The sequence below is a fragment of the Hemiscyllium ocellatum genome, chromosome 34, assembly GCF_020745735.1.
Source record: "Hemiscyllium ocellatum isolate sHemOce1 chromosome 34, sHemOce1.pat.X.cur, whole genome shotgun sequence".
Lineage (NCBI taxonomy): Eukaryota > Metazoa > Chordata > Chondrichthyes > Orectolobiformes > Hemiscylliidae > Hemiscyllium > Hemiscyllium ocellatum.
The window spans coordinates 23,965,991-23,992,071 of NC_083434.1; the positions used below are offsets into that span (position 1 = coordinate 23,965,991).

At 41.0% G+C, this 26,081-nt stretch overlaps 1 protein-coding gene across 1 annotated transcript in view; it reads right to left on the bottom strand.

Moving 5' to 3' along the window:
* sh3bp5b (SH3-domain binding protein 5b (BTK-associated)) overlaps positions 1-26,081 on the bottom strand; it is a 70,448-nt gene that overhangs the window by 31,687 nt on the left and 12,680 nt on the right. Inside the window, exons 2-3 of the mRNA XM_060850275.1 lie at positions 15,633-15,695; positions 153-281 (exon numbers count right to left, since the gene is read on the bottom strand). Coding sequence (XP_060706258.1) covers positions 153-281; positions 15,633-15,695 — 192 coding nt within the window. The remainder of the gene's footprint in view (positions 1-152; positions 282-15,632; positions 15,696-26,081) is intronic.

The following is a 26,081-nucleotide window of genomic DNA, read 5'->3' on the forward strand; positions in this document are numbered from 1 at the left end:
ACAAAGAGTCAGTACGGACCTGATGGGCCACATGGCTTACCTCTGCAACATAATGACTCTAAGTGATCCATGATGAATTCATACTATGCAAGTACACCTGCAGAGAAATCTCATTTTGAATGGGAAAGATAACATGAAGTTCATCTACTTACCAGTCGTGTAACTCGCCTGGCTTCCCAATAAGGCTTGGAATCATCCACCGCTTTTCCAACCTTCTTCCCAGCTTCATCAAGCTTAACAGTAGCTTCGACTAAAACAGTTCGAAACTTCTGCCGAGCTTCCTGCAGGACAACCAACAGATTTGGTCACACACAAATAAAAATGCAACAGCAAACATTTTATTTGAAGAAAAATTGGGATAGAAATTTGATAAACTGAAGCAAGACTAAGAGGGCAGTTCTAATCCAAACTTCAATATGCAGAGGGCAAGACTTAAGTGGGACCTATAAATCATATGATTCATTGTGACATGTCTACAAATTATAACTACGGCCAATAAGAGATCTGTTTCATTGTGTGAGCCATTGAAGCTCAACTTATTTTTATTAGAGGCCACAGATGTTAGGAAGACAATCATAGAAGTTAAAATTACCACCAGTGTGTCCTACTAGTCACAATGGAGTGGCTAAACTTTGGAATTCTCTGCCACAAATCATCGAACAGTTGCTTGATAAAGTGGAAGATGGAAGGAAAGACACACAAACTAGAGGAAAGAGGCTGCATTAAAAGAACAGATTGGCATTTTTATAGTGGTGTTCAGGATCTAAGGATGGTCAAAAGTCTTTTGCAAGCAGTTAATTACTTTTTGCAGTGTGATCATTCTTGCAACGTGAAAAATATGGCCATCAATAAAGTTTCTGTAGCATTCATGAATTTTTGTGATGTTGACTGTACATCTCTACGACTCTATGACTGAGGAATAAATATTGTCAAAATCTCAAAGGAGAGCGCCTCTACTTTTCTTTAAAATAGGACCCAGAATTATCACATCTGCCTGAGGGGACAGAGAGGAACATGACCATATCCAAAAGTTAGCAAGCTGTTTCAATGTCAGACCCCTTCCAGTCATGGCTGACTATGGGTTGCATCCTCGTTATTCTGGCTTTCTGTCTCCCAGAAGCAATATCGCTTGTGACTGAAGAGACCAATGTTGGAGTGACAGTCTCGGTCGCAGAGGTCACACCTGTATATGGTCGTTGATCTGCTCAAGCTGCTGCACTCCAGCCTTCATGTCCGCTTGTCTGCTGCCTCTTTTCCCCTGTTTTGAGGTGTTGGTTCAGGGTGCTTCTCCATCTCGTGCAGTCAGCTTCAAGCCTTTCCCAGAACTCCGTAACAATATCAAGCGCCTTCATGTCCCTCATGCAGACGTCCTTGTAGCGCAGCTGGGGATGCCCAGTGGGTCTCTTCCCAGATGCAAGCTCTCCATAGAGGATATCCTTTGCCATGCGGTGGATGTGGCCCAGCCAGCTCAATCTCCACTGCCTGAGCAGAGTGTATAAGCAGGGAAGGCCAGCTCGAGATAAGACCACTGCATTGGACACTGTCTTTCCAAGAATATGCCCAGGACAAAGCAGATACTCCTCAAGTGGAAGGTGTTCAGTCTTCTCACCTGTCTGGCATATGTAGTCCACGTTTCAGCAGTGTGCTTACGACCAGTTATTGTAGACTGACATTTACATGCACAGAAATGGCAGTCTGGGTTGGAAGCTGAGGGATGACCTTATAGAGGTTTATAAAATCATGAGGGGCATGGATAGGATAAATAGACAAAGTCTTTTCCCTGGGGTGGGGGAGTCCAGAACTAGAGGGCTAAGGGTGAGAGGGAAAAGAAATAAAAGATACCTAAGAGGCAACTTTTCTCACTCAGAGGCTGGTATGTGTATGGAACGAGCTGCCAGAGGAAGTGGTGGAGTTCCCTGGAATGAGTATTAAATAATCTCAGAGGTTGGTGACCCAAGTGAGCCAGAAGGGATGATTAAATAGCAAAGAGAAGAGAACAGAAAGAGAGAGAGAATCAATTCATCTAGCAGACAGCAAGAAAATATCCAACACTGAAACAGATAATTAAAATACTTCCTGAATTCCTGTGGGGAACCTGCTAATGTTTATTTGCCAGTGGAAAATCAAACCAATTTCAAAATCTTTGGTGAAAATTCAAGTGCAGTCATTATTGTGTCTGAAGAGCAAAGAAAGGGTTTGACTGACAATGGTCCTGTGACAAGTGCATTGCTGTCCATTGAAAAATTATTGCATGCATAGCAATTTGCAAAGCATCCAGCTGTAAAGTAATTCATCAATGAAACCACTGTTATCAGGCATTTAACTCCCAGAGGTCTCCAGTGCTGAATGATTGGCCATTTACTACTAGAAACAAGATGAATAATCTAAGCGTACACAATGTATTAGCATTTTTACCTCAACAGAATGTTCCCTCAGAACAAAAATAAGATTCACGCGATTAAATTATTCGTGTTCTGGCTAGTCCAGCATACCAAAGTTGGATCAGTTCAAAATTTAACAGCCAGCAAGCCCTGAGGGAAAATTTGAACAAGACATCCACTTTAAAGTGAATAAGATTACATGTTTTTATAACAAGACATCTACTAGTATTATAAGGATCACACTTTGTCATTTTATATATTAGAGCTACTGGAGCACAATGCCTGAATTTGTCAATGCAGGATATTATAGGATTTGCAGCATTGCTCTGTCAATTGCATTTCACAATGATGCTAACACTTCCATGAAAACCACAAATCATATCCTTGAATTAATCACACCCTTGAATTTCAGTTGATTAATCTACAGATCAGCCATCCTGGTGAGATGATAGAAACAGATTGGGTTGATGCATTCAAATATGACTTGGATTGATTTCTTTCAGAAAAAAAGCACTTTGATATGCAATACAAGTAATTGGGACATTGGAGGAACAAATCTGTTTGGATCTTTAGTTCAAACAACTCGCTGGCTCTGAGGGCTTTGCATCTGCTCATTTATGCACATAAAATGAATTAACAACAGGGAATGAATGTCATAATTAGTCAACAGTTCCATTATTATGGCATCACGTGTGTGCTTAATTTTAGAAAATAAACTAGATTGACTTTGCTCTTTTTAATTTAGCCTTTACTGTACTGCTAAAATTATTCACAGGATTGGCATGTGACATTCGATCCCAAAAAGATCAGCCACTTCCCAACATAAAAGGATAATGAAAGCTATTTAGAAATTTTAATTAGGAAGTGGAATGACTTCAGAACTTATGAAGCACAATGGAACGGAATTCAACAAATGCATTCTTATAGATTCTGCTTGCTCATAGAAAATATAACACTTGATCCACCTGTTCCTCCGCTACATCGATGACTGTATCGACGCTACCTCATGCTCTCAGGAGGTTGAGCAGTTCATCAACTTCACTAACACCTTTCACCCTGACCTCAAATTCACGTGGACCATCTCTGACCCCTCCCTCCCCTTCCTGGACCTCTCCATCTCCATCTCTGGCCAACGCCTAACCACAGACATCTACTACAAGCCCATCGACTCCCACAGCTACCTAGACTACACCTCCTCCCATCCTGTAAAAATGCCAACCCTTATTCCCAATTCTTCTGCCTCCACCACATCTGTTCCCAGGATGACCAATTCCACCTTAGAAAATCCCAGAACAGCTTCCTTCTTCCAAGGTCATAATTTCCCTTCCCACACGATCGACAAAACCCTCCAGTGCATCTCCTCCACTTCCTGCACATCTGCCCTTGAACCCCACTCCTCCCAACACAACAGGGACAGAACTCCCTAGTCCTCACCTTCCACCTCACCAATCTCCGCAGACATTGCATCATCTTCTGCCACTTCCACCACCTTCAAATGGATCCCACCACCAGATATATTTTTCCTCCACACTCCTATCAGCGTTCCAGAGAGACCATTCCCTCCACGGCTCCCTCGTCAGATCCACGTTCCCCCCATCAGCCCACACTCCACTCCAGGCACCTTCTCCTGCCACCACAGGAAGTGCAAAACCTGCGGCCACACCAGTCCCTTCACCTCTGTTCAAGGCCCCAAAGGATCATTCCACATCTGACAGAAATTTAGCTGTACCTCCACTAATGTCATCTACTGTATCAGTTGCACCTAGTGTGGTCTCCACTACATTGGGATGACAGGACGTCTACTTGTTCTCTGAAGTGATCTACATCTCTGGGACACCTGCACCAACCAACCCCATTGCCCTGTGTCTGAACTCTTCAACTCCCCCTCCCAATCCGCCAAGGACATGCAGGTCTTCAGCCTCCTCCATCGCCAAACCCTTACCACCCGATGCCCGGAGGAAGTATGCCTCAATTTCTGCCTTGGGACCCTGCAACCACATGGGATTACTGTGGATTTCACCAGTTTCCTCACTTCCCCACCCCACACCTTATCCCAGTCCCAAGCCTCCAACTCGCCACAGCCCTCACGACCTGTCCATCATCTTTCCCATTTATCTGCTCCACTCTCATCTCCAACCTATCACCTTCTCCCCCACTTCATCCATCTATCGCATTCTCTGCTACCATCCCCCCATCCCTGACCCCTCCCATTTATCTCTCAGCCCCCGGCCCACAAGCCTCAATTCTGAAGAAGGGCTTATGCCCAAAACGTTGATTCTCCTGCTCCTTGAATGCTGCCTGACCTGCTGTGCTTTTCCAGCACCACACTCCCAACCCCAACTTTTCCATGTGTTGGTATAAACCGAGTGCCCCTGTATTACAGTTTTACACTGACTGACTCATTAGATTTAGCATCAGCATCTGTATCCGAGTGACCATTCCTATTATGCAGTCCTCAGGTAAATGTTCAATAACGTCAACAACATCATGCATTTATATAGTGCCACTGACAAAGTAAGACATCCCAAGGTGCTTCATAAAAGGCTTGCCAAATAAAATTGACATCAAGACACAGAGAGAAATTATATCTGATAATCAAATGTTTGTTTAAAGAGGTGTGCTTTCAGCAATATTTCAAAAGAGAGAGGAAAGAGAAAAAGAGAAGAGCGCGAGAGAGAGAGAGAGAAAAAGAGAGAGAGAGAGCAAGAGAGAGAGAGAAGACGAGAGTGAGAGAGAAAGAAAAGAGCGAGAGAGAGGAGAGCGAGAATGAGAAAGAATTTTAGGAAGGGAATTCCAGAGCTTTGGGCCTAGATAGCTGAAAGCATGGCCGCCCAATGGTGGAGTGACGAAAATTAGGCATGGACTGGAGAAGAGCAGGGATTAAAGGATTGACAAGCCAAAAGTAGTTACAAGGATGGGAAAGGGTGGAACCACAGAGGAATCAGAAAACAAGGAGAAAATTGTAAAATTAAGGTACTGCTGGACTGGGAAGAAATGTTTCAGTGAATGTAGAAGTGATGAGTGAATAGAACAGTGTGAGTTAGTGCACAGCGAGAGGTTTGAATGAACTCAAAGCTATGAAAAGTGCAAGGTGGGAGAATAGCCCAGAGAGAATTGGAATAATCAATTCGAAGTTAATAACTCAAAGGATTGAAAAAAGAACTGTGTTCCCATTGCATGTCAGTTCACTGTAATTTATCACATGCCTGTGTGTATATAAACATCCACCTACTTAAAGACAAACTATCAAACTGACACACAGAATATAAACCAACATGCAAATTTATGGAACAAGCAGGGTAACAGTAAGAGTGCCGACCAGATTTGTACTACACGGTGTAAAAAGAGTACTCTGTGATTAGCCTTCAAAAAAGTCTAGCTCTAATCCCACCACAACATTGAACAAGAAATAGAGATAAAGTTAATGGTAGTTGCCTTTTCCCCAAGATGGGGGAATTTCAAGACTCAGGGGTGCATTAAGGTGAGAGGAGAAACATTTAAAAAAAGAAATAAATATTTTACACAGAGGGCGGTTTATGTGTGGAATGAACTTCCAGAGGAAGTGGTGAATGTGGGGACAATTGCAACGTTTAAAAGACCTTTGGAGGAGTACATGAATAGGAAACGTTTGGAAGGATATGGGCCAGGAGCTGGCAGATGGGACTCGTTTAGTTTGGGATTATGGTCAGCATGGATTGGTTGGACCGAAGAGTCTGTTTCCACGCTGTATGACCCCGTGACACAATAAATAAAGAAAATAAACAGCTTTCAATACAAACTAGATTGCAAACCTTATCAATTTCCTTGAAATATTAAAATATGTATTTCCTGCATGACCTCTCAAGGTTAGAGTGATTTCTGATTTAGTTGGTCTCTTCTCGCACAACACATTAATTTAGTTTTTGCCAAGTTCCTTTTATATTTATCAGTGTTATTCACTTCAACTGTGCCGTAGAGCTGTAGTTTCCATGTTTTTAGCACTCCAGAGAAATCTAGGCCACAACGGATCATCACAATGCTGAGGCATTAAGAGGCGTAGTTTGTCCTGCTTTCTTTTGGGAGACAGGGCTCCAGCAATCAATGAGAAGATAAAACAACTCATGACGCTTTGAGGTTTTTAAAAACAAAAACAGTTGGAACAATAGAAGCAGCCTGAATGGGTGTGATCAACCTACACAATCAGCAATTTGTAGTTTTCAGCAGCAGTTGCTGTTGGGGGTCTAGAAGAAGTGAAACCTATTTCCCTCTTGTGATTGCAGCAAAAAGCTGAGAATTCTCTTCCTAGACTCCTGGATTGCATGTGACAAAATCTGATTTCTGAATTTGCCTTTTGCCAGAGTGCGTTTATGGGATGTGACTCTATTAGAACAGGTAATTAATACTAGTTACAGTATCTGTTATCCCATTTGATTTTCCAAGTAATTCCAAGTTCTTCTTTCTTTTTCTGTATTTTAACTATTGTGTTTAAATAAATTGTTTTCCTTAACATCAAGCAGTTTGACCAGTTGAATTACATCTGGAACAAAGCACCTGACATTTACCTTTAGATTTGATTACGTACAGTGTGGAAACAGGCAGTTCGTCCCAACCAGTCCACACCGACCCGCCGAAGCACACCCACCCAGTCCCATTCCCCTACGTTTACCCCTGCACCTACCACTGCAGGCAATTTAGCATGGCCAATTCACCTCACCTGCACATTTATTTTTGTGACTGTGGGAGGAAACCGGAGCACCCAGAGGAAACCCACACAGATACAAGGAGAATGTGCAAACTCCACACAGTCAGTCACCTGAGGCGGGAATTGAACCCGGGTCTCTGGCACTGTGAGGCGGCAGTGCTAACCACTGTGCCACCCAAAAATAAGAAAAGGTTAGGATCTAGGCTACCTTGTTAATATATTTTGAGGGGGTCTGGTCTCGTCCATAACATGATCAAACTCTGTTAGAAGGTAAAACACCCTCAGGTTCAAGCATAACTACCTATTCCCTTTGTTCATGTTTGATTATAAAAGGAGTTGCACCTTTTACATATTTATAAAATGATCAGAATACTGCTTTTCCTTCCTAGGTTGAAAATTAGAAACACTGCAATATATACTGCACATAGACCTACACTACAGGAGCAGGGCACGTTCCCCACTGATCGTGCTGCTAGCATCCAGTTATGTTACTACTGGAGAAGTCAGATCCCAGAATTAAACCAGACTTCCCACATCATATTTTATTTGTGGTTAACTTAAGGTAGCGTTTTCCACTGAATCATAAGTATGCCAACTTGCACATTTGGCACTAACAATAAAACAGACGTTTACTACACGAAAGGGAATATTTTTAAAAACATCAAACTAAACATATTTGTTTAAAAGATGTTAAACACCCAGGAAGACAAAGTCCAATCTAATCCCCAACATTACCATTTTTCAAATCATTAAAACCCAGAAAAATCTTTTTTTCCTATCAAATCTTAGGTTAATTTATTTGCTTCTTTTCAGTTCTGGTTCTAATGTGCTAGTTCTCTTGGCCACTTGCACCAGAGATGTAAAGGAACTTATTCCATTAGCTACCCTGAACCAATTCCTTTTTCTTGAAGAAATTACTCTCTCAACTAACTTCAGTCACGTCTCCTCTGAACCAAACTGGACCAAAACCATTTCTGTCTCTGGGTTTTTTCTAAGCTAAAACCAATCATTAATTATTCTAAATCCAAAAGCAAACTTCTGTATTTCAAAGCCTCTCTCTTCTCTCATAACACCTCACAATATGGGCGGCACAGTGGCTCAGTGGTTAGCACTGATGCCTCACAGTGCCGGAGACCTGGATTTGATTCCAGCCTCGGACAACAGTCGTGTAGAGTTTGCACATTCTCCCCGTGCCTGCATGGGTTGCCTCCGGGTGCTCCTCCCACAATCCAAAGATGTGCAGGTTAGGTGAACTGGCCATGCTAAATTGTGGTCAGGGATGTGTAGGTTAGGTGCACTAGTGAGGGAAAATGTAGAGTACAAGAGTAGGGGAATGGATCTGGCTGGGTTACTCTTTGGAGGGCCACTGTGGACTTACTGGGCCAATATGGCCTATTTCCATACTGCAGGGATTCAATGTCTATAAATACATTCACCCTCCAGGCTGCTTTCAGTCATCTGCTCTCTTGTACACATACTAGTTTAAAATCAGTTATAAAATGACTGACCTGGTTAATTATAAACCCTTTCCATTTAATAGATCAAACCCATATGCCACAAGGTTAAAACCTTTCCTCTAACAAATTAATAATTTTATTTATTTATATCATACCCCACCCATCACAAACTAGTGGGCATGCACTTCATCTTGCCACTCTATTTCATTTAACCCTTTCAGCATAACATATTGCTTCCTCAATCATGCATTTATCTAGCTTCCAACTGAATGCATCAATATGGTAACAACTTATATATTCTAACCATTTGTCATGTAATAAGGTTTCTTCTAATTATCTTTAGCACATTAGTCATTAACATTGCTGCCTCACAGCACCAGGGACCAGGCTACGATCCTGGGGCAAGTGTGGAGTTTGCACATTCTCCCCATGTCTGGTTTGGGTTTCCTCTGGTGTCCTGGTTTCCTCCCCCAGTCCAAAGATGTGCAGGTTAGGTGGATTGGCCATACTAAACTGCCCAGAGTATCCAGGGATGTACACCTAGGTGGGTTGGCCATGTGGAGTTGCCCATAGTATCTGGGATGTGCGGGTTAGGTGGATTGGCCATGAGAAAGGCAGGGTTACAGGGATAGGTAGGGTCTGGGTAGGGTGCTCTGAGGGTCAGTGTGGACTTGATGGGCCAAATGGCTTGCTTCCACACTGTAGAGATTCTACATTTAGTGATGGTCATCTTGGATTCATGGTCCCTAGGTTTGGATTCCACCACGAGCCAAAAGTATGTTCTCCACATCGCCTCATCGCTTCATAATTTCAAAGATTGCTTTTGTGTCAGCTCAGCCTTCTTTAAGAAAGGCAGCCTTTGCAAGTCATTCTCAATATTTCTATCTCTCCAACCTTGTAAATGATCTTCATGCACACTATCAGACCATAAACAAACAGCAAAGTTATTTAACATTGAACAGGTAAACAAGCAGCATTCAATGTACACTTCATGTTAACAGGAATTGGAAACCTCTACCATTCTCCTTGAAATACCGAAACCATTTGCTGGGTAAGAGGTGTCTCCTGAATTATCAGAAACACCCTTCCTGTGCAGCCTCTCCATATAATGCTGAACATCTGTCATATAGTTACTTAGTATGTATACGTCACAATGATACTACTGAGCCAGATTTAGCTTCACCACCCAGCTGAATCTCAACCTATTAATAAGCTGAGTCCTCAAAATATAATACAAACCAAACATCAGAAAACCCTAGCCACAGATCTAGCCATGAAAAACAAAAGCTGAAAATGGATTGGCCGTACCATATCATGGATTGGCCCAGTCAACCTTGAAGCCCTGAGCTCAGAGATTACTTCTTCAAAGCCTAGAGTCAGACAGCATGGAAACAGACCAGTTGGTCCACCTAGTCCACACTGATCATATTCTCAAATTAAACCGGTTCCACTTGCCTGCACTTGACTCATATCCCTCCAAATCTTTCCTATTCGCAAACTTATCCAAATGGGTTTTCAACATTGTAACTGTATCTGCATCCACACTTTCTCTGGCAGTTCATTCCACATGCGAACTACCCCCTGTGTAAAACAGCTGCCCCTCATGCCTTTTTTAAATCTTTCTCCTCTCACCTTAAAAACATGCCCCCTGGTTTTGAACTCCAACACCTGCTGGAGATCTCCGAAGATTAACTAATGGAATCAAATGAAAAATGGATAATTGTAGATGATTCTGAAGACACTGAAGAGAATTTAAAATAGTTTTTTAAAAATCATAATATGTACTTGCAACCAAGATCAATGAAGGAATTAGAAAAGTAAATCTGCACTAACTTCATAACCTTGAAGTTCTGTAAGGTACAGTCCAAAGTCCATATTGTCCCAGATTCAGAGGACTTGCTGAGCAAGTTTTCAAAGAACGTACACAGTGGCCACAAATGTCCTTTCAAACTCAACTTGACGTACTTGCATATATTTATTTTGTTAACCATGCACTCTATTTATTTACACAATGCCTTATCTGACTTTCCATTTTTATTTGAAACTGAAACACTTAAGATTGGCTATTATCAGGCTTCTTTTCAAGTCTAACCAACTGTTCAACTTGACACTTAAACTAGCTACAGCAACTAGGCAGAAGTGAGTACTGCAGGAAAGAGCAGGAAAGTCGACATTTCGGACAAAAGCCTTCCTGATGAAGGGCTCTTGCCCGAAATATCGATTTTCCTGCTCCTCGAATGCTACCTGACCTGCTGTGCTTCTTCAGCACCATTCTAATCTTGACTAGCTACAGGAACTGTCAATGAAAACACAAGTTATTACTTAGGAACAGGAGGCCAACATTCAGTCCTTAGCACTGCTCAGAACCTACAGTGGCCACTGCCAAATCGGCTAAAAACTGGACAGTCTGGTATAAAACCAACAAAAGGACACCCTTAAATGTAGCTCAACACCATTTACCCAGCTTTGCTCCATATCCTGTAGACTACTGTGCAACAGAAAAACTAAATTCTGTACATCAGTCCTGCAAGCTCCAATGAAATTAGTATCCACACAAATCTTTGGGAAAGATGACTTGGAGGTGTTAGACTGGGGTGGACAAAGTTAAAAATCACATCATAAATTCTGTGAACATGATCTTAACCTCCACAATATTGCCTGTGGTGTCCAGGGATGTGCAGGCTAGGTGGATTAGCCATGGGATATGTAGGGTTACAGGCATAGGGTAGGGGAGTGGGGGTGTAGGTGGGCTGCTCTTCACAGGGTCAGTATGGACTCTCAGTATGGGCCAAATGGCCTACTTCCACACTGTAGAGATTCTATGATGGGTATCTGGTCAGCATGGACAGGTTGGACCGTAGGGTCTGTTTCCATGCTGGACATCTCTATGACTCTAACCACCTGATGAAGGAGCAGTGCTTCGAAAGCTAGTGCTTCCAAATAAACCTGTTGAACTATAACCTGGTGTTGTGTGATTTTTAACTTTGGGAAAGAGGCCACCTAATTTCTACTCCCCTTAAATAAAGCACACCCTGATTTGCCTCCGAATAGTTCAGCTCTAATTTCTTCACAGCAGCTGGGATTTAACTTTCTTGTTAATAAATCTGGAATATAAAAGTTAGTGACAGTAATGGAGCCATGAAACTACTGTTAATTATCATTCAAAACTCATTTGGTTCACTGATGTCCTTTATTGTGGGTTTTAGACCCACAATAAAGCAGTTGACTTTTTCACAGCCCTCTGAAATGGTGTAGCTTTCAGTTCAAATGAAGTTTGGGGTTGAGCAGCCACATTGCACAAAGAAAGAAAACACAGTTGTTCTTAATTTCTTAATGAGACTATTTATATATATCCATCTCAGGAATTTCTGTTAAGCACCAAATACCTAAAATTGGAGAGTAATCCAAGTTACATGCTCAGGGGAATCCAAATCAAGTTTATGAAACATATTCTTGCTGTCTGACCCAATAAAAACCTACAGCATTTCAGTAAAACTGAGCTGACACCCTCCAAGGCCAATATATCCATCCTTAAGTTAAGACATGATGCAACAATTGTGTGCTTTCGATGAGTTGTTTCTTAGCGAGTTTTGAGAAGATTTGTAGCTGAGGTTGAAGTTCTGGGTGTAGGTTTGCTCGCTAAATTTCAGACGTTTCATCTCTCTACTAGGTAACTTCTTCAGTGGGCCTCCGGGCAAAGCACTGTTGATGATTCCTGCTTTCTATTTATACGTTTGGGTTTCTTTGGGTTGGTGACGTCATTTCCTGTTCTTTTTTCTCAGGGGGTGGTACATGAGGTTGAATTCGATGTGTTTGTTGATAGAGTTCTGGTTGGAATGCCATGCTTCTCAGAATTCTCGTATGTGTTTCTGTTTGGCTTGTCCTAATCGAAGTGGTGTCCTTCTTTATCTGTATGTAAAGATACTGGTGAAAGAGGGTCATGGCGTTTTGTGGATAGTTGATGTTCATGTATCCTAGTGGCTAGTTTTCTGCCTGTTTGTCCAATGTTGTTGTTTCTGGTCCAGATAGTATCATCAATGGGTTGATTTAGCTTAGTTGGTTGTACAGCTGGTTTGTGATGTGAAGTGATGTCAACAGCATGGATTCAATTTCAGGTTACCATGGAAGATTCTTCATCTCAACTTCTCCCCGTCATCTGTGGGGAGGTGACTCTCAGGTTTAATTTCCAATCATCTCCATTTACTAGGAGAGCAGTTTCATGGTAAAACTATGGCTCTTTACTTTTACCAATGTTTAAAAATGCAAATCATCTGAACGTGCTTCTGCGCCAATAATCAGAGACCGACAATTCTAATCAGTTAAACTGTCTAGGAACCATTGTTGGAAGGAAAATGGTATTGAGACATAAGCCAATGATTAGCACATATTTAGCAAGAAAGCAGAAAATTGAGACATCATTGAGTTGAGGTTTGATAGATAATACGAGAGATTCTCAAAGGAAGAAGGGAAAAGAACAGAAGGCACAAGTAACCATTCAACCTGATGCAAGTAGCACTGAGACAGAATGACTCGGTTGTCTGCTTTAGTGATATTTGAAGGATACTGGTTGACAATAACATGAGAGACAAATCCACTCCGCTCTTTGACAAGCAACCAATCAGAACCCTGGCTTTGACATGTCATTTGAAACATGGTGTCTCGGACAATGCAGTACCCCCTCAAAACTACTATTAAATGTCAGCCTAAATTATGTGGTTTCATGCAAGAATGTTTCTTGTACTCACAAATAAGAGTATTAAGTCTAAGACCAGGTCATAAAATTCATTTGTTATTTTTAAAATCTTTCTTCAGATCCTCCTCTAGTTCTTCTAGATTCCTAGACTGAAATGTTGTGATCTGTAATAACAATTCCCAAATTTTAGTTTCATGTCTGTTTTGACTACCTATCACCAACGTTTAGGAAGCATATAGTTAAATGCATTAAATTTATGACTATGTGCTTTTGAATCAAGCAATACATTTCCTCAACAACTTTTATAATTAGACTTCAAATTGTCTTGTCCTAATTAGATATTGTTCCCATGAAACTATCTCACAAAGAACTTTCCAATATAACCCTTGCAAACAGAGCACAATTTATCTTTGATTCCTCTAATTTACAAAAGATTCAAGGGGTTAGCCTTGTCTCAGTGGTGAAACCCTTGCTTTTGAGACACAACAATATGGGTCAAGCATACAATGAATGCTGACACACCAGAACAGCATCAGAGACAGGGCTGCATTGCCTGGGGCAGGGTCCTTGGGATCCAAAGTTAAACTGCAGCCTCAGATGGAATTGAAAGGTTCCAGTGCATATATTTAAAGAACAAGAGGCTTTTTCTTGAGGTCTTAATTCCCAAAAAAGCTCCAACTTGTGAAAGAAATGTTCTGATTACTTCCATTTCCAGATATACAACAATCTTAGATATTCTCATATTTGATGACAATTGTCTACAGGATTAGGTGAATAAGAAACTGGTTCAAGTCATTCGTTTCAATCAGCATTCTGACTCTCAGCAAACATGAGTTGACCTTTAGTTACTTGGTTCACATCAAATGAGATTACCTGCCAATTGATAACAACAACAGCATGTACTGCTTGATGTGCTATTATCACATAAATTTGAAACGGGAGCTTATATAACCTATGGGAAGGATGTTGTGAAACTGGAAAATGTTCAGAAAAGATGTACAAAGATATTGCCAGGGTTGGAGGGTTTGAGCTTTAGGGAGAGGCCGAATAGGCTGGGGCTGTTTTCCCTGGAGCATCGGAGACTGAGGGGTGACCTTATAGAGATTTATGAATCAGGAGGAGCATGGATAGAGTAAATAGACAAGGTCTTCTCCCTGGGGTGGGGAGCCCAGAACTAGAGGACATTAGTTTAGGGTGAGAGGGGAAAGATATAAAAGGCAACGTTTTCATGCAGAGGGTGGTGCATGTACGGAAGCTGCCAGAGGAAGTGGTGGAGGCTAGTACAATTGTAACATTCAAAAGGCATCTGGATGGGTACATGATTAGGAAGGGTTTGGAGGGATATGGGCCAGGTGCTGGCAGGTGGGACTAGATTGGGTTGGGATATCTGGTCGGCATGGACGGGTTGGACCGAAGGGTCCGTTTCTGACTCTATGACAATGTTAGCCTTTTTTGAACAGCAGAATCACCTTGAAGAAAGTGATGTGCTAAGGCAGAACTAAACTTGTCCAACGCTTACAAGCACACAACCATAACTGCAGCAGATGTAGGAATCTAATCCTCAATTTACTTTAGTAGGGAGGATGACGCACTCTCAACAGGATCAAGTAGAGATCAATGAAAACATCACTACTGTCGTAGTAGCAATTGCAAATCCAAGGTTCTTCCCCCTTACTGTTGGCTCATATTATCAAGATCAAGAGAAATTTGGAAAAACAATAACTGCCACTCATTTTGTTTTTAAATTTATTTGGTTGCAATTTGTTATCTTATATGATTTTCTGCTAATGTTGCTTTCTGATCTCCATATAGGATTGTAATTTCCTGACCAATTGGTGAGGCAATGGGGCTAGTAATATGACAGGAGAAAAATGTCAGGAGGGGAACATGACATTTTCCCCGTACGTTGGCAGCGTGAGCTCAAATGGTTCAAATAAGGGTTAGTTCCCATCTTCAGAGGCATTTTGTCTCGATCTGGCAGAGGTGGGCTTGCTGCCTTGTGGGGAGACAATCAAGTAAAGACATTCTCAGAAGGTGCTAGATCCTCTCATCAGTGCTGGGGCATGTGATGATCAGGACTAAAATAAAAAGTCTTTTAACATCATATATGCTCGAAGAAAACTCCCCCAAAAAAGCAAAAACAAACTACATTAAAGTATACATTGTGTTTTGAAGATTGACATTTTTAAGAAATTCTCAGCTCACGAGCATGAAACTGGTCTGGTTGTATTGGTAAGAAGTAAATGTTACACCCTTAAACTAAAGCCACAGTATAAGTTGAAGGGAAGAAGGTACAAGACAGAAAAAAGTACACAGTTGCAGTTTTATAAAGAATTCCACTGGGTGAATTTTGATCTAAAAATACAAAATATATTACATCATTTTACATATTGTGTCAATACTTGGATAACAAATTTTACCTCCAATTCAGTTTCCTGCCGATTAATAGCATCCGTCGACTGATTCAGTTTTTCAAGTTCCCCCTAGAACACAATTATGGAAATGGATTGAAGTTAGAAGCCAAAGAATAAAATAAAATCTGTCCACATTTACAAAAAACAAAATGCCTAACCACATTGCACCTTTCACCATGTCCAACTCCTGACTAGCATCGCCTCTAAGATTCTCGAGCTATGGACTGCTGACGAGATTCAGGACTCATCAGGACACAATGAAGATCGCGATGACTCGATGGTTATGTTACATGGAAGGAAGCTGTTGCCAAATGAGATTAATTTGAGAACGTAATCTGAAACAATGATTGATCATTGTGGTTATGGCACAAATTGAGAAGTCAGCCTTTCGAGATAGATTTCCAGGAGATCTAAAAAGAATTAAAATCCAGCCCATTATATTCCAGCAAGGGCCAAGTTCATGGTCAGAAACTTTGATGCCACCATTAATAACCACCAATCAATTAAATGCCCCTATTTCCAGTCAAAGTGCATTGTTTATGGGAACATCGATCATATAGAGACATCATGCAGGAGTGGAGGAAACAGCAAAATCTCAGTCACAGCCCACTCAGTTGAGGCCATGATGGATCTAAAGCAAGTCTAGAAATCCTCAAATGCACAAAGATTTGGTATGGAAACCGAAGTTAATATTTTTGATCAGGCAGGTTGAACGTTATACTTAGCCAGAGGGCAAGACAAACAGCACAAGGAAGTCAAGAACAATAAGGCTGAAGATATAAACTCCAAAGTACACAGTAAAAATGAAAGTCAAAGATTCTCAACTTGCTTGCATTATTGAAACAGCTGCAACAGCGTCTATTAGGATGGAAGCAGAGTGTAGGAAGCCCTAAATCATAATCTTGATGCGAAACGGACTAGTTATTCCAATAACAGTACTCTTTCCTACCACTACAATCATATATTAATGTATTCCACTTCACCAAACATGAAATAAAGCCTTCTAATGGAAACAAATTGGTTTAAGATACAGTTAAACTGGCTTGTTATTTACAGTAGAGATCACAAACCATACGTATGTCATTGGGAATATGTAAGAGGGCACAAAATGGTCTCTGGTCTCTGTACAGGGAAGACAGAATTATCAAATGAGTTACAAGCATGCTTTCAAATTTCATAAGTCAGCAGATAGTACAAATGCGATTTTTTTTTAAAAAGATTTCCTGTGAAGGCAAATTTATTTCCAGCAGCTGAGTTGCCTATAAATAACCTTACATACATAAAGGATATGCTAATATCTACCATAGAAATTATTTAAGAAACATGCAAGTCTGTGATGCTCAGTAATGCACTAAATTAAGTCATGAAAGCCTGGCCTAAAGAAAGTGATGATGAGTAATTCACACACAAAAATAAACTGAGTGCAGATTAAGGGTCTCTTCGGTGGAGTTTATGAAATATTATTTTGCCAAGATATACAGGAATTGTTAGAGAAACAACATCAAAGCACACAGGGATAGTCCATGTGAAAACAATAGCGAGAAGATTTTTTTCATTTCAAAGGATAGACAGATATAGAAGAATTGGTTTAAAAAAGTTGAAAAGCACGTCTCAGAATGAACAGTTAAATCTCCAAAGATCCCTTCATTCTGGGATCAAACACAAGAGAACTGTGGGAATGAGTGCACATCAATTCTTTGAAGTGGATGAGAAAACATACATTGTTTTTGTTTATAGCTAGAGCAAACGGATATGTTTTGATTCTATGTCTGATGTTATACGTGAAAAAAATCTATTTAGGTATTGAAAGGTTAGTTTACAGTTGATGGGCTGCCAGAGGTGATGGTGTTAGATAATGACCCACATAGATAGTGTCATAAGGTGTGAAATACTTCTCAGTAAGAATGATGTCAAACAAGGTGTAGTCCCAGCAGTAAATGATGCTGCAGGAAGAAATGCAAAGAGATTGTGAAGAGGTCTTTGCAGAATTACTTACAAGATAAGAACTTAGACAGAAACGTTATTGTTTCTGTTCGACACAAGTGAGAAAGGTTTCTGTTCTCTTACACAATAACTGCTTGCACTACAGTAGGTTGTTGACATTATAAATTGGTGTTTCAACAGCCCTTAAAGTCAAAGTTTAATATGTTCACATCTAATGTCACTAGCAAAGTAAGGGAAAAGCAAGTTCATGTGAAGGAGAGTCATGGTACTGCATGAAATTAGAGCAGTGCTGGTCAGAGGTTCATAGTGAACATAAAGACTTAAAGGAGAAGAATATGGCTGGAGCTGTTATTAAGAGATTACGTGCACTCATATTTTATAATGTAAAGGTGCTGGTGTTGGACTAGGGTGGTCAAAGTCAGAAATCATACGACAACCAGGTTATAATCCATCAGGTTTATTTGAAATCACAAACTTTCGGAGCGCTCCCACTTCTATCAGTCTGACTTCACCTGACAAAAAAAGAGCAGTGCTCCAAAAGATGTGATTTCAAATAAACCTGCTGGACTATACCACATGTCATGTGACTTCTCACATATTTTATGAGGATGAGAAAGAGACTCCTCCTCTACCCTGTAAATCATTGACTTCAAAAAAGAAATCTAACAGAGAGGGAGCATGATAAAACCTCCACCATCCAATCCTTCCTTTAGGCCAAGGTGAAAGTTACAAAGAAACTGAATGTTTGCCAGTATCCCAGAATCCACTGGGTTTGAGTGGGTCAGGGTCTTTGGTTAAGACTAATCAATGTCCCACCAAGACCTTGATTTGATAGCCAAAGTTCAGATTTGACACAGTGATGCTGAGACAGCAGAATCAAGCTCATGGAAATGGAAGATGTCATGCAATCAGAGGAGCTCTTGTGGTGGGCTAGAAACTCCAGGTTCAAATCCCCTTGATATGTTGACCATGGATGAAGCATTTGTAAACTGGCCAAAAAAAGGTTGATTGCCAGCCTGTAAATCGTTCAGTATGCCATTCAGTGGACAAAGAATGGGAATATTTTTCCTGGTCAGCGATCCTGCAAAAAGCAATGGCAAAGCTTTGCAGTCAGTCCATTGCCCAGAAGCATGGATCAATCCAACAGAAATTAATGGCATATCCTTTGGGAATGTGGAGGAGGAAAGATGTCCTTTAATTATTTATTTATAAATTATATTTTTATTAAACATATACTGGTGTTAAGAAAATAAACCAATTCTTTTGGAACTAATCAGTGATTACCATGAAAGAACAATTATGCAACGTGATCTTCAACGTTTTCTAGTGGTTCGGTCATATTGTGGTCTGGGAACTTTCACCATTTTAAATTTTAATGCATAAGTTAAGTGAGGAGGGTGTGTAGCATATTGCAAGATCACAGCATTTAGCTTTATTACCCTCTCTGTTGGGGAGATGAGAGTAAGATTAGTTTTAATAACGGTTGCCAGCAGGTCAGCATGGTGGAACTTTCATCTTAGTGCAAGGCACAGATTAAATTGAATTTTTCCTACCCATGAACATTTTGAATTAACATGCAGCTGTACCTCGAATAACTTCGCAAAAAAAACATTGCATTGCAAAGTTTGACGTGAATTAACTAACAGAAAATGATGCAATGTTTACTCATCCTCAAACATTAGAACATTGAAAAGCAAAGAATGAAAGATTATCGGACATAAAACTGGTCTGTGGCAGAAGGACGAAAGAGGCTCACAGCAAATCAGCAGTCATTTTAGGTTGTGCACACTTTCAGCTTTGGAAGGGATTGGAAAGCACAAAGGGTTGGAATAATCAGTAACCAATCCACCACATATTTTACATCCCTCTGCAACCATTAAGGTAGAAAGTCTGCTCACTTACCCTTATGATAGAAAGTGGGAAATATCAGAAGCTGGAAGATTGATGAAAACATAAAAATCAAGAGAGGTGGCAAAGGGTACCAGTCCACTGTAACTCTTCGAACCTTAAGGATATGTTGCCATGGAGCATTAATACTCAGTAACACTGCTGTTTTTTGTCACATCTTTTAGATTGAGAGACAAGTGACAGCTTAGTATTTTTAAATTTATTAATAGGCTGCGGGCATTGCTAGTAAAGCCAGTATTCATTGTCCAACCCCAATTGCACTCAAGAACACTGCAGCGAGCCACCTTCTTGAGGAATTGCCATTGTTGTAAAATAGATACTGCCAGGATTTCCAGCCCAGTGACAGTGGAGGAATGGCCTATGGTTCCATGTCCATATTTTGCAGCCTAGAAGAGAAAATGCAAGTGATAGTGTTCCTGTGTTCTTCCAGGTGGCTGGATTTATGGGTTTACAACATGATGGCACAAGGACCATGGGGCGTAACTGCAGTAATGTGTGGAAATCAATCATTCTGGTGGAATCCAAATGAAGCACTGATAGGCAATTTGTTGTTGAGTTACTGCCACTGGTAGCTCTATTAACAACACCTTCCATCACTTTGGTGATGATCATGGAGAGTAGATTAATGGGATGTTAACTGGTCTGATTGGATGCGTCCCTTTTGTAAATAGCAGATACCTGAGCACTTTCCACAGTGGTGGATAGATGACAGCGTTGAAGGTGAATTGGAAGTGCTTGAGATTCAGGTGTGGATAGCTCCAAACCACAAAATCTTCAGTATCAGAATGTTACTGAGGTCAGCTGTTTCACAATATCACATGAGCTGAATTAAATTGTCTGAAAGCAGGAATTGTAAGGAATTGATCAAGGTGGATAACCATCAGAACGTCAAACTCAAGATGATTGCAAATTCTTCAGTCCGGCCTTTTGCATTGGTGCCTGAATGTTATGGTAATGGGCTGGATTCAAGCTTGTCCCAATAAGATGAACAGATGGGTTGATACTTAACTTACAGTGTCATAGAATTATACAGCACAAAAACAGACCCTTCAGTCTAACTTGTCTGTGCCAACCAGATATCCTGAACAGATCTCGTCCCATTTGCCAGCATTTGGCCCATATCTCTCTAAACCTGATCTTTTAATGAATCCATCCATATGCCTTTAAATGTTGTAACTATCTCCACCTCCACCATTTCCTTTGATAGCTCATTCCATATATGCAGCACTCTCTGTGTGAAAACATTACCCCTCAGGTCCCTTTTAAATATTTCCCTTCTCACCTTAAACCTTTACTTTCTACTTGGCTATTAACCATGCCCCTCATGATTTTATAAAGCCTCTGTAAGGTCACCCCTCAGCCTTTAACCTCAAGGCAAAAAGCACCTGCGTATTCAGCCTCTCCCTATAGCTAAAACTTTTCAAACTCAGCAACATCCTTGCAAATCTTTTCAGAACCCTTTCAAGTTTAATAACATCTTCCTATAGCAGGAAGACCAGAATTGATCGCAGTAGTCTAGAAATGGCCTCAGCAATATCCTGTGTATCTGCAACATGAATTCCCAACTCCTATACTTAATACACTGACCAATGAAGGCAAGCCAAATGCCTTCTTCATCATCCTGTTCACCTTTGACGCCACTTTCAAGGAACTATGCACCTGCACCCTTAGGTCTCTTTATTGAGCAATACTCCCCAAGGCCTTACCATTATCTGTATAAGTCCTGCCCTCATTTGCCTTACCAAAATGCAATATTTCAGATTTGTCTAAATTAACAGAGATTTAGAAAATCTAAATAGACAAGGTGTTTTTCCTGGTGTGGGGAGTCCAGAAGTAAAGGGCATAGATTTCGTGTGACAGGGGAAAAGTTTAACAGGGATGTCAGAGGCACGTTTTCACGCAGAGGGTAGCGTGTGTATGGAATGAGCTGCCAGAGGAAGTAGTGGAGACTGGTACAATTACAGCATTAAAAAGGCATCTGAAAGGAAGTGTCGAGAGGGATATGGGCCAATTGCTGGCAAATGGGACTAGATTAGGTTAAGTTATGGTCGGCATGGATGAGTTGGACTGAAGGGTCTGTTTCTGTGCTGCACATCTCGATGACTCTAGACTCAATCTGCCACCTCTTGACCCATTGGCCCAACTGATCAAAGTCTCATTGTACACTGAGATAATGTTCTTCACTGTCCACTATACCACCTATTTTGGTGTCATCTGCAAACTTGCTAACTATACCTCTCATGTTCACATCCAAATCATTTATATAAATGATGAAAAGTAGTGGACCCAGCACTGATCCTTGTGGCACTCCACTGGTCACAAGCCTCCTGTCCAAAAAGGAACCCTCAACACCACACTGTCTACTGCCTTCAAGCCCATTTTGTACCCAATTGGCTGGCTCTCCCTGGATCCCATGTGATCTAATCTTACTAGCTAGTCTACAGTGCAGAACCTTGTCTGTATGGACTTCAGCAGGACAAGGTCTACCACTCTGCCTTGATCAGTCTTCTTTGTCATCTCTACAGAACAAAAACTCAATCAAGTTAGTAAGTCTTGATCGCCCATGCACAAAGCAATGTTGACTAGCCCTAATCAGTTACCCCTAGTCATTCCTGATGAAGGGCTTATGCCCGAAACGTCGAATTTCCTATTCCTTGGATGCTGCCTAACCTGCTGTGCTTTAACCAGCAACACATTTTTAGCCCTAATCAGTCCTTGCCTTTCCAAATACATATAAATCCTATCTATCAGAATCCCCTCTAACAACTTAGCAACCATTAACATCAGGCTCACCGGTCTATAGTTCCTTGGCTTTTCCTTGCCACCATTCTTAAATATAATAGCACTTGAAATTCTGATTGTTTAATTTTGTTTCTGACCCAAGTTTGGCAAATCAACCCAAAGGACCGGAAGTTTCAAACTCGTTGAACCAAAAATGAATCAGTATGTTTCACGGTCAGAGACCATCTGTCAGTGGTTGATAACAACACTACAGTGTGTTGAACTTTGCACATTTAGTGATTATCATATGGAACTCCACTGTTTATGGGGAGGTGGAGGGAGCGAGTCTGTGGCCGGAAGAGTTAGGAACGTGGAAGTTTTTTGAAAACAAACTTTCCTTCCAGTCAGATTAAGGGTTGGAAAAGATCTGGTGGAGTGTGTTTGTGGGTAACTCAGAGTGCAGTTGAAGGGTAGAGGGAGGGATAGACTAGGGCAATGTGGTGGAGGTTAGAAGAGTGCAGAGGTCACAGGAGAAAACATGAGGGAGAGAGGAGGTCTTCTGATTGATCACAATAAGGTTTGCTACAGGTAGCAATCTTCCTCCTCTCAGCCCATTAGACTGCTTCAAAATGAACAGGACCTCAAGGTTCATCAGCTCTCACCTCCCTCCAGATGCTGGGTTTGCTGGGACAAACCTATAGCAATTAAATTATGGTCTCCGTTATACAGAAGTTGTTATTAAACTTGAATCAGTGCAGAAAAGACTTACAAGGATATTGCTGGGGTTGGAGGATTTGAGCTACAGGGAGAAGCTGAATAGGCTGTGGTTGTTTTCCCTGGAGTATCACAGGCTGAGGGGTGACCTTGTTGAGGTTTATAAAATCACGAGGGGCACGGATACAGCATATAGCCAAGGTCTTTTCTCCAGGATAGGGGAGTCTAAAACTAAAGGGCATAGGTTTAAGGTGAGAGGGGAAAGATTTAAAAGGGACCTGACGGACAATTCTTTCACAGAGGGTGGTACGTGTATGGAATGAACTGCCACAGAAAGTAGTGCAGGCTGGTACAATTACAAAATTTAAAAGCCATCTGGATGGATATCTGAATAGGAAGGGTTTAGAGGGATATGGACCAAATGCTGGCAAACGGAACTAGATTTATTTAAGATATCTGGTCAGCATAGACAAGTTGGACCTAAGGGTCTGTTTCCATGCTGTATAATTCTATTATTCTAACTTCAAAGCATCTGAAAATAGAGCCTCATTTAAATACTTGAACACTGATCTGCCTCTCTGAGCAGATTGTTTGATGCCTCCATCTGTCATGTAAGCCAGAAGTGGGCACAAGGGGCTGCTGGGATTGGGCACCACATATATTGATTCAACACAACCCCTGACGCACTTTCACCCATTACTAAAAGGGAAAGGAGTTATAAAATTTCTCCCACATAACTGCAATGGGACACAAAACAAGAACTGTCACATTACATAACTTTGTTAAAATTCACAACACCAGGTGACAGTCCAACAGGTTAAATTGGAAGCACTAGCTTCCAGGGCTCTGCTCCTTCATCAGGTGGTTGTGTCATTGCAAAGTTATAAACTGACTTTATAATGTCACAGAACAAAAGTCACAAACAGAAGACAGTTTTCAGTCAGTCAGTCTCCTTTCAAGACTTTGCCACTAATTCATATTTCAGAATGTTGAGATCTTTGAAATCAGTGCATGCTTATAAAAGTACTCTAACTCATTTGGTACAAATTCAAAGAATATTGTGGAATCACAGAACAGTTCCAGCACAGACAGCCCCCATTCACAGTCTCTGTCCAAGTTCCAGCTCTCCAGAAGAGCATGTGATCTAATCCCATTTTCTCTTCTTGAAGGAGAATAACCGATTTACCACCGTCACTGAAGCCCTTCTTTAAATGGAGTCGCTCGCATAAATCTTTTCCACACCTTCTTTAAAGATAGCGTCGGAAGATTGTTTTGATAGAAGTAGTGCAAAAGGGTTATAGGCAAAAAGCACGAGATAAGCACTAGTTTGTTAATGATGCACATTTGAAGAGCTGGTACAGCCACAATGGGCCAAATGGCCTCCTTCTGTGCCATGATGGTTCTGTGATGCTTTGCCACATCCTTCCTAAAGCGCAATGGCCATTCCTAGAGATTCCAAAGGCTGAACATCCTGAAGGATTGCAGCAAAAACAGTTAATTCTAGCTGCCTATGTGGTTGTCTTTTCATGCCTTTCTTGGAAGATATCCTGTCCCTTCTACCAAAGATATTACAGTTAGATTTGTCCTCATTGATTAGACACAATTTAAATCATATAACCAGCTTAGCTCAAAATCTTTGCATTTTAACACATGTTTGAGCTGATACACTGAAATCCCATCCATGAAATGTTTGGGTTAACAATTCCTCAGTTTCAGAAACAGAGGTCAGTAAATTATTAACTATTTAATTTCCTTTTCAACTCATACAGCATTTATTTCAGAGATAGCAAATCAAATGCAGAAAATGTCAAGATTCATATAAGACTGACATGCAAGATAAATCCCTGACATACTCCTCATTGTGAAATGACACGAACTGCCTGGTTGCACAGTTGCGTTGTGTTTTTTATCATACAGTATTACTGAACAAAAATGGCAGCAAGTTCAACTTTGCACAGACTGTGCTTCACTCACCACGCAGTAAGCTATTAACAGCATTTTGTAAGTGTGGTGCCCAGATAAGTAGCATATCACAATTCTGCAGTAACCACCAAACTGCAGCAGCAACAATGAGGTAATGAAGGACAGATTAGATCTTTTTTCTCAAAATTAAAAACATAGGGGTTTATAAGACTCAGTGGAGAATTAAAAATTGAACAACAGCAACAAAAAAAACACCCAAAAATGTGCTCAAGTCGTTTCACTGTTACTAGATATTAAGTGATTGTTGGAGTTCTGTAATGCCTTAATAAAACTCTTGAATATTTTCCTAACCCTAACCTTTCTTTAGCCCAAATCCTCAAACCAGCAAGGATGAGGTGGTGGCATTCACAGCTAACTCCTCTCATACAGAATCAGATTTAGCTACAAGCTTCACATAAGATCACACAATAATCAGTTATTGATTCTAACGAATCAAATTGGAGGGCACGTCGTTACACAGCCTCTGTGGCTTCTGCTCATTGGGCTTTTTGTTTTCAGATTCAGATAATAAGGGCAACTGGACGGATTGTGATCTTAGCACCAGAAATGGAATTTAGGTAGAGGACACACAGGTTCACAAAGCCAGCTAGCATAACAAGCCATTTTCCTCAGAGACAAGTACAGCAGAAGGACTGCTCACCCATAAGCAGTAGGTAGCTAGTTAAGCTAAATTAAATGGCCATTTACAGAGGCTGTCTGGAATTTTCCAGTCAGCAGGCAGGCTCCCCATGGTTATGGGAACTGGTTCAGCTGCTTGGAGACCAGCCAAGGCAGGCTTCAAGGCCTATTTTCCCGGCCACTGGCATCCCTGTGGAAGAATTTCCCCCTCCTTCTTACGGTCAGGTTTAATGAACCTGGCCACTGTCTTTAATTGGACAGCAACCATGCCCTTTGGCGACTAATGGGTTAATCCAGAGAACAGTCACCTGCTTTCTATGGAATGCAGGGTTGTAGCCTACATTTGGCTCTAATATCACAGTCCTGACCCAAAAGTGAAACTTGTCTCTCTGAACACACTGGCATTTGGGAATTTTAAGTGCTGAAGTAGATTAATAAGAAATTGCATCGATATTGAAGCTTCAAGATATTCTAACGTGCTTCGCAAGCAATTAAATGCTTTTGAAGGAAGATCATGGGGTTTTAAATGCAGAGGAGCATGGTGGGCATTTTGCAAACAGCCAGACC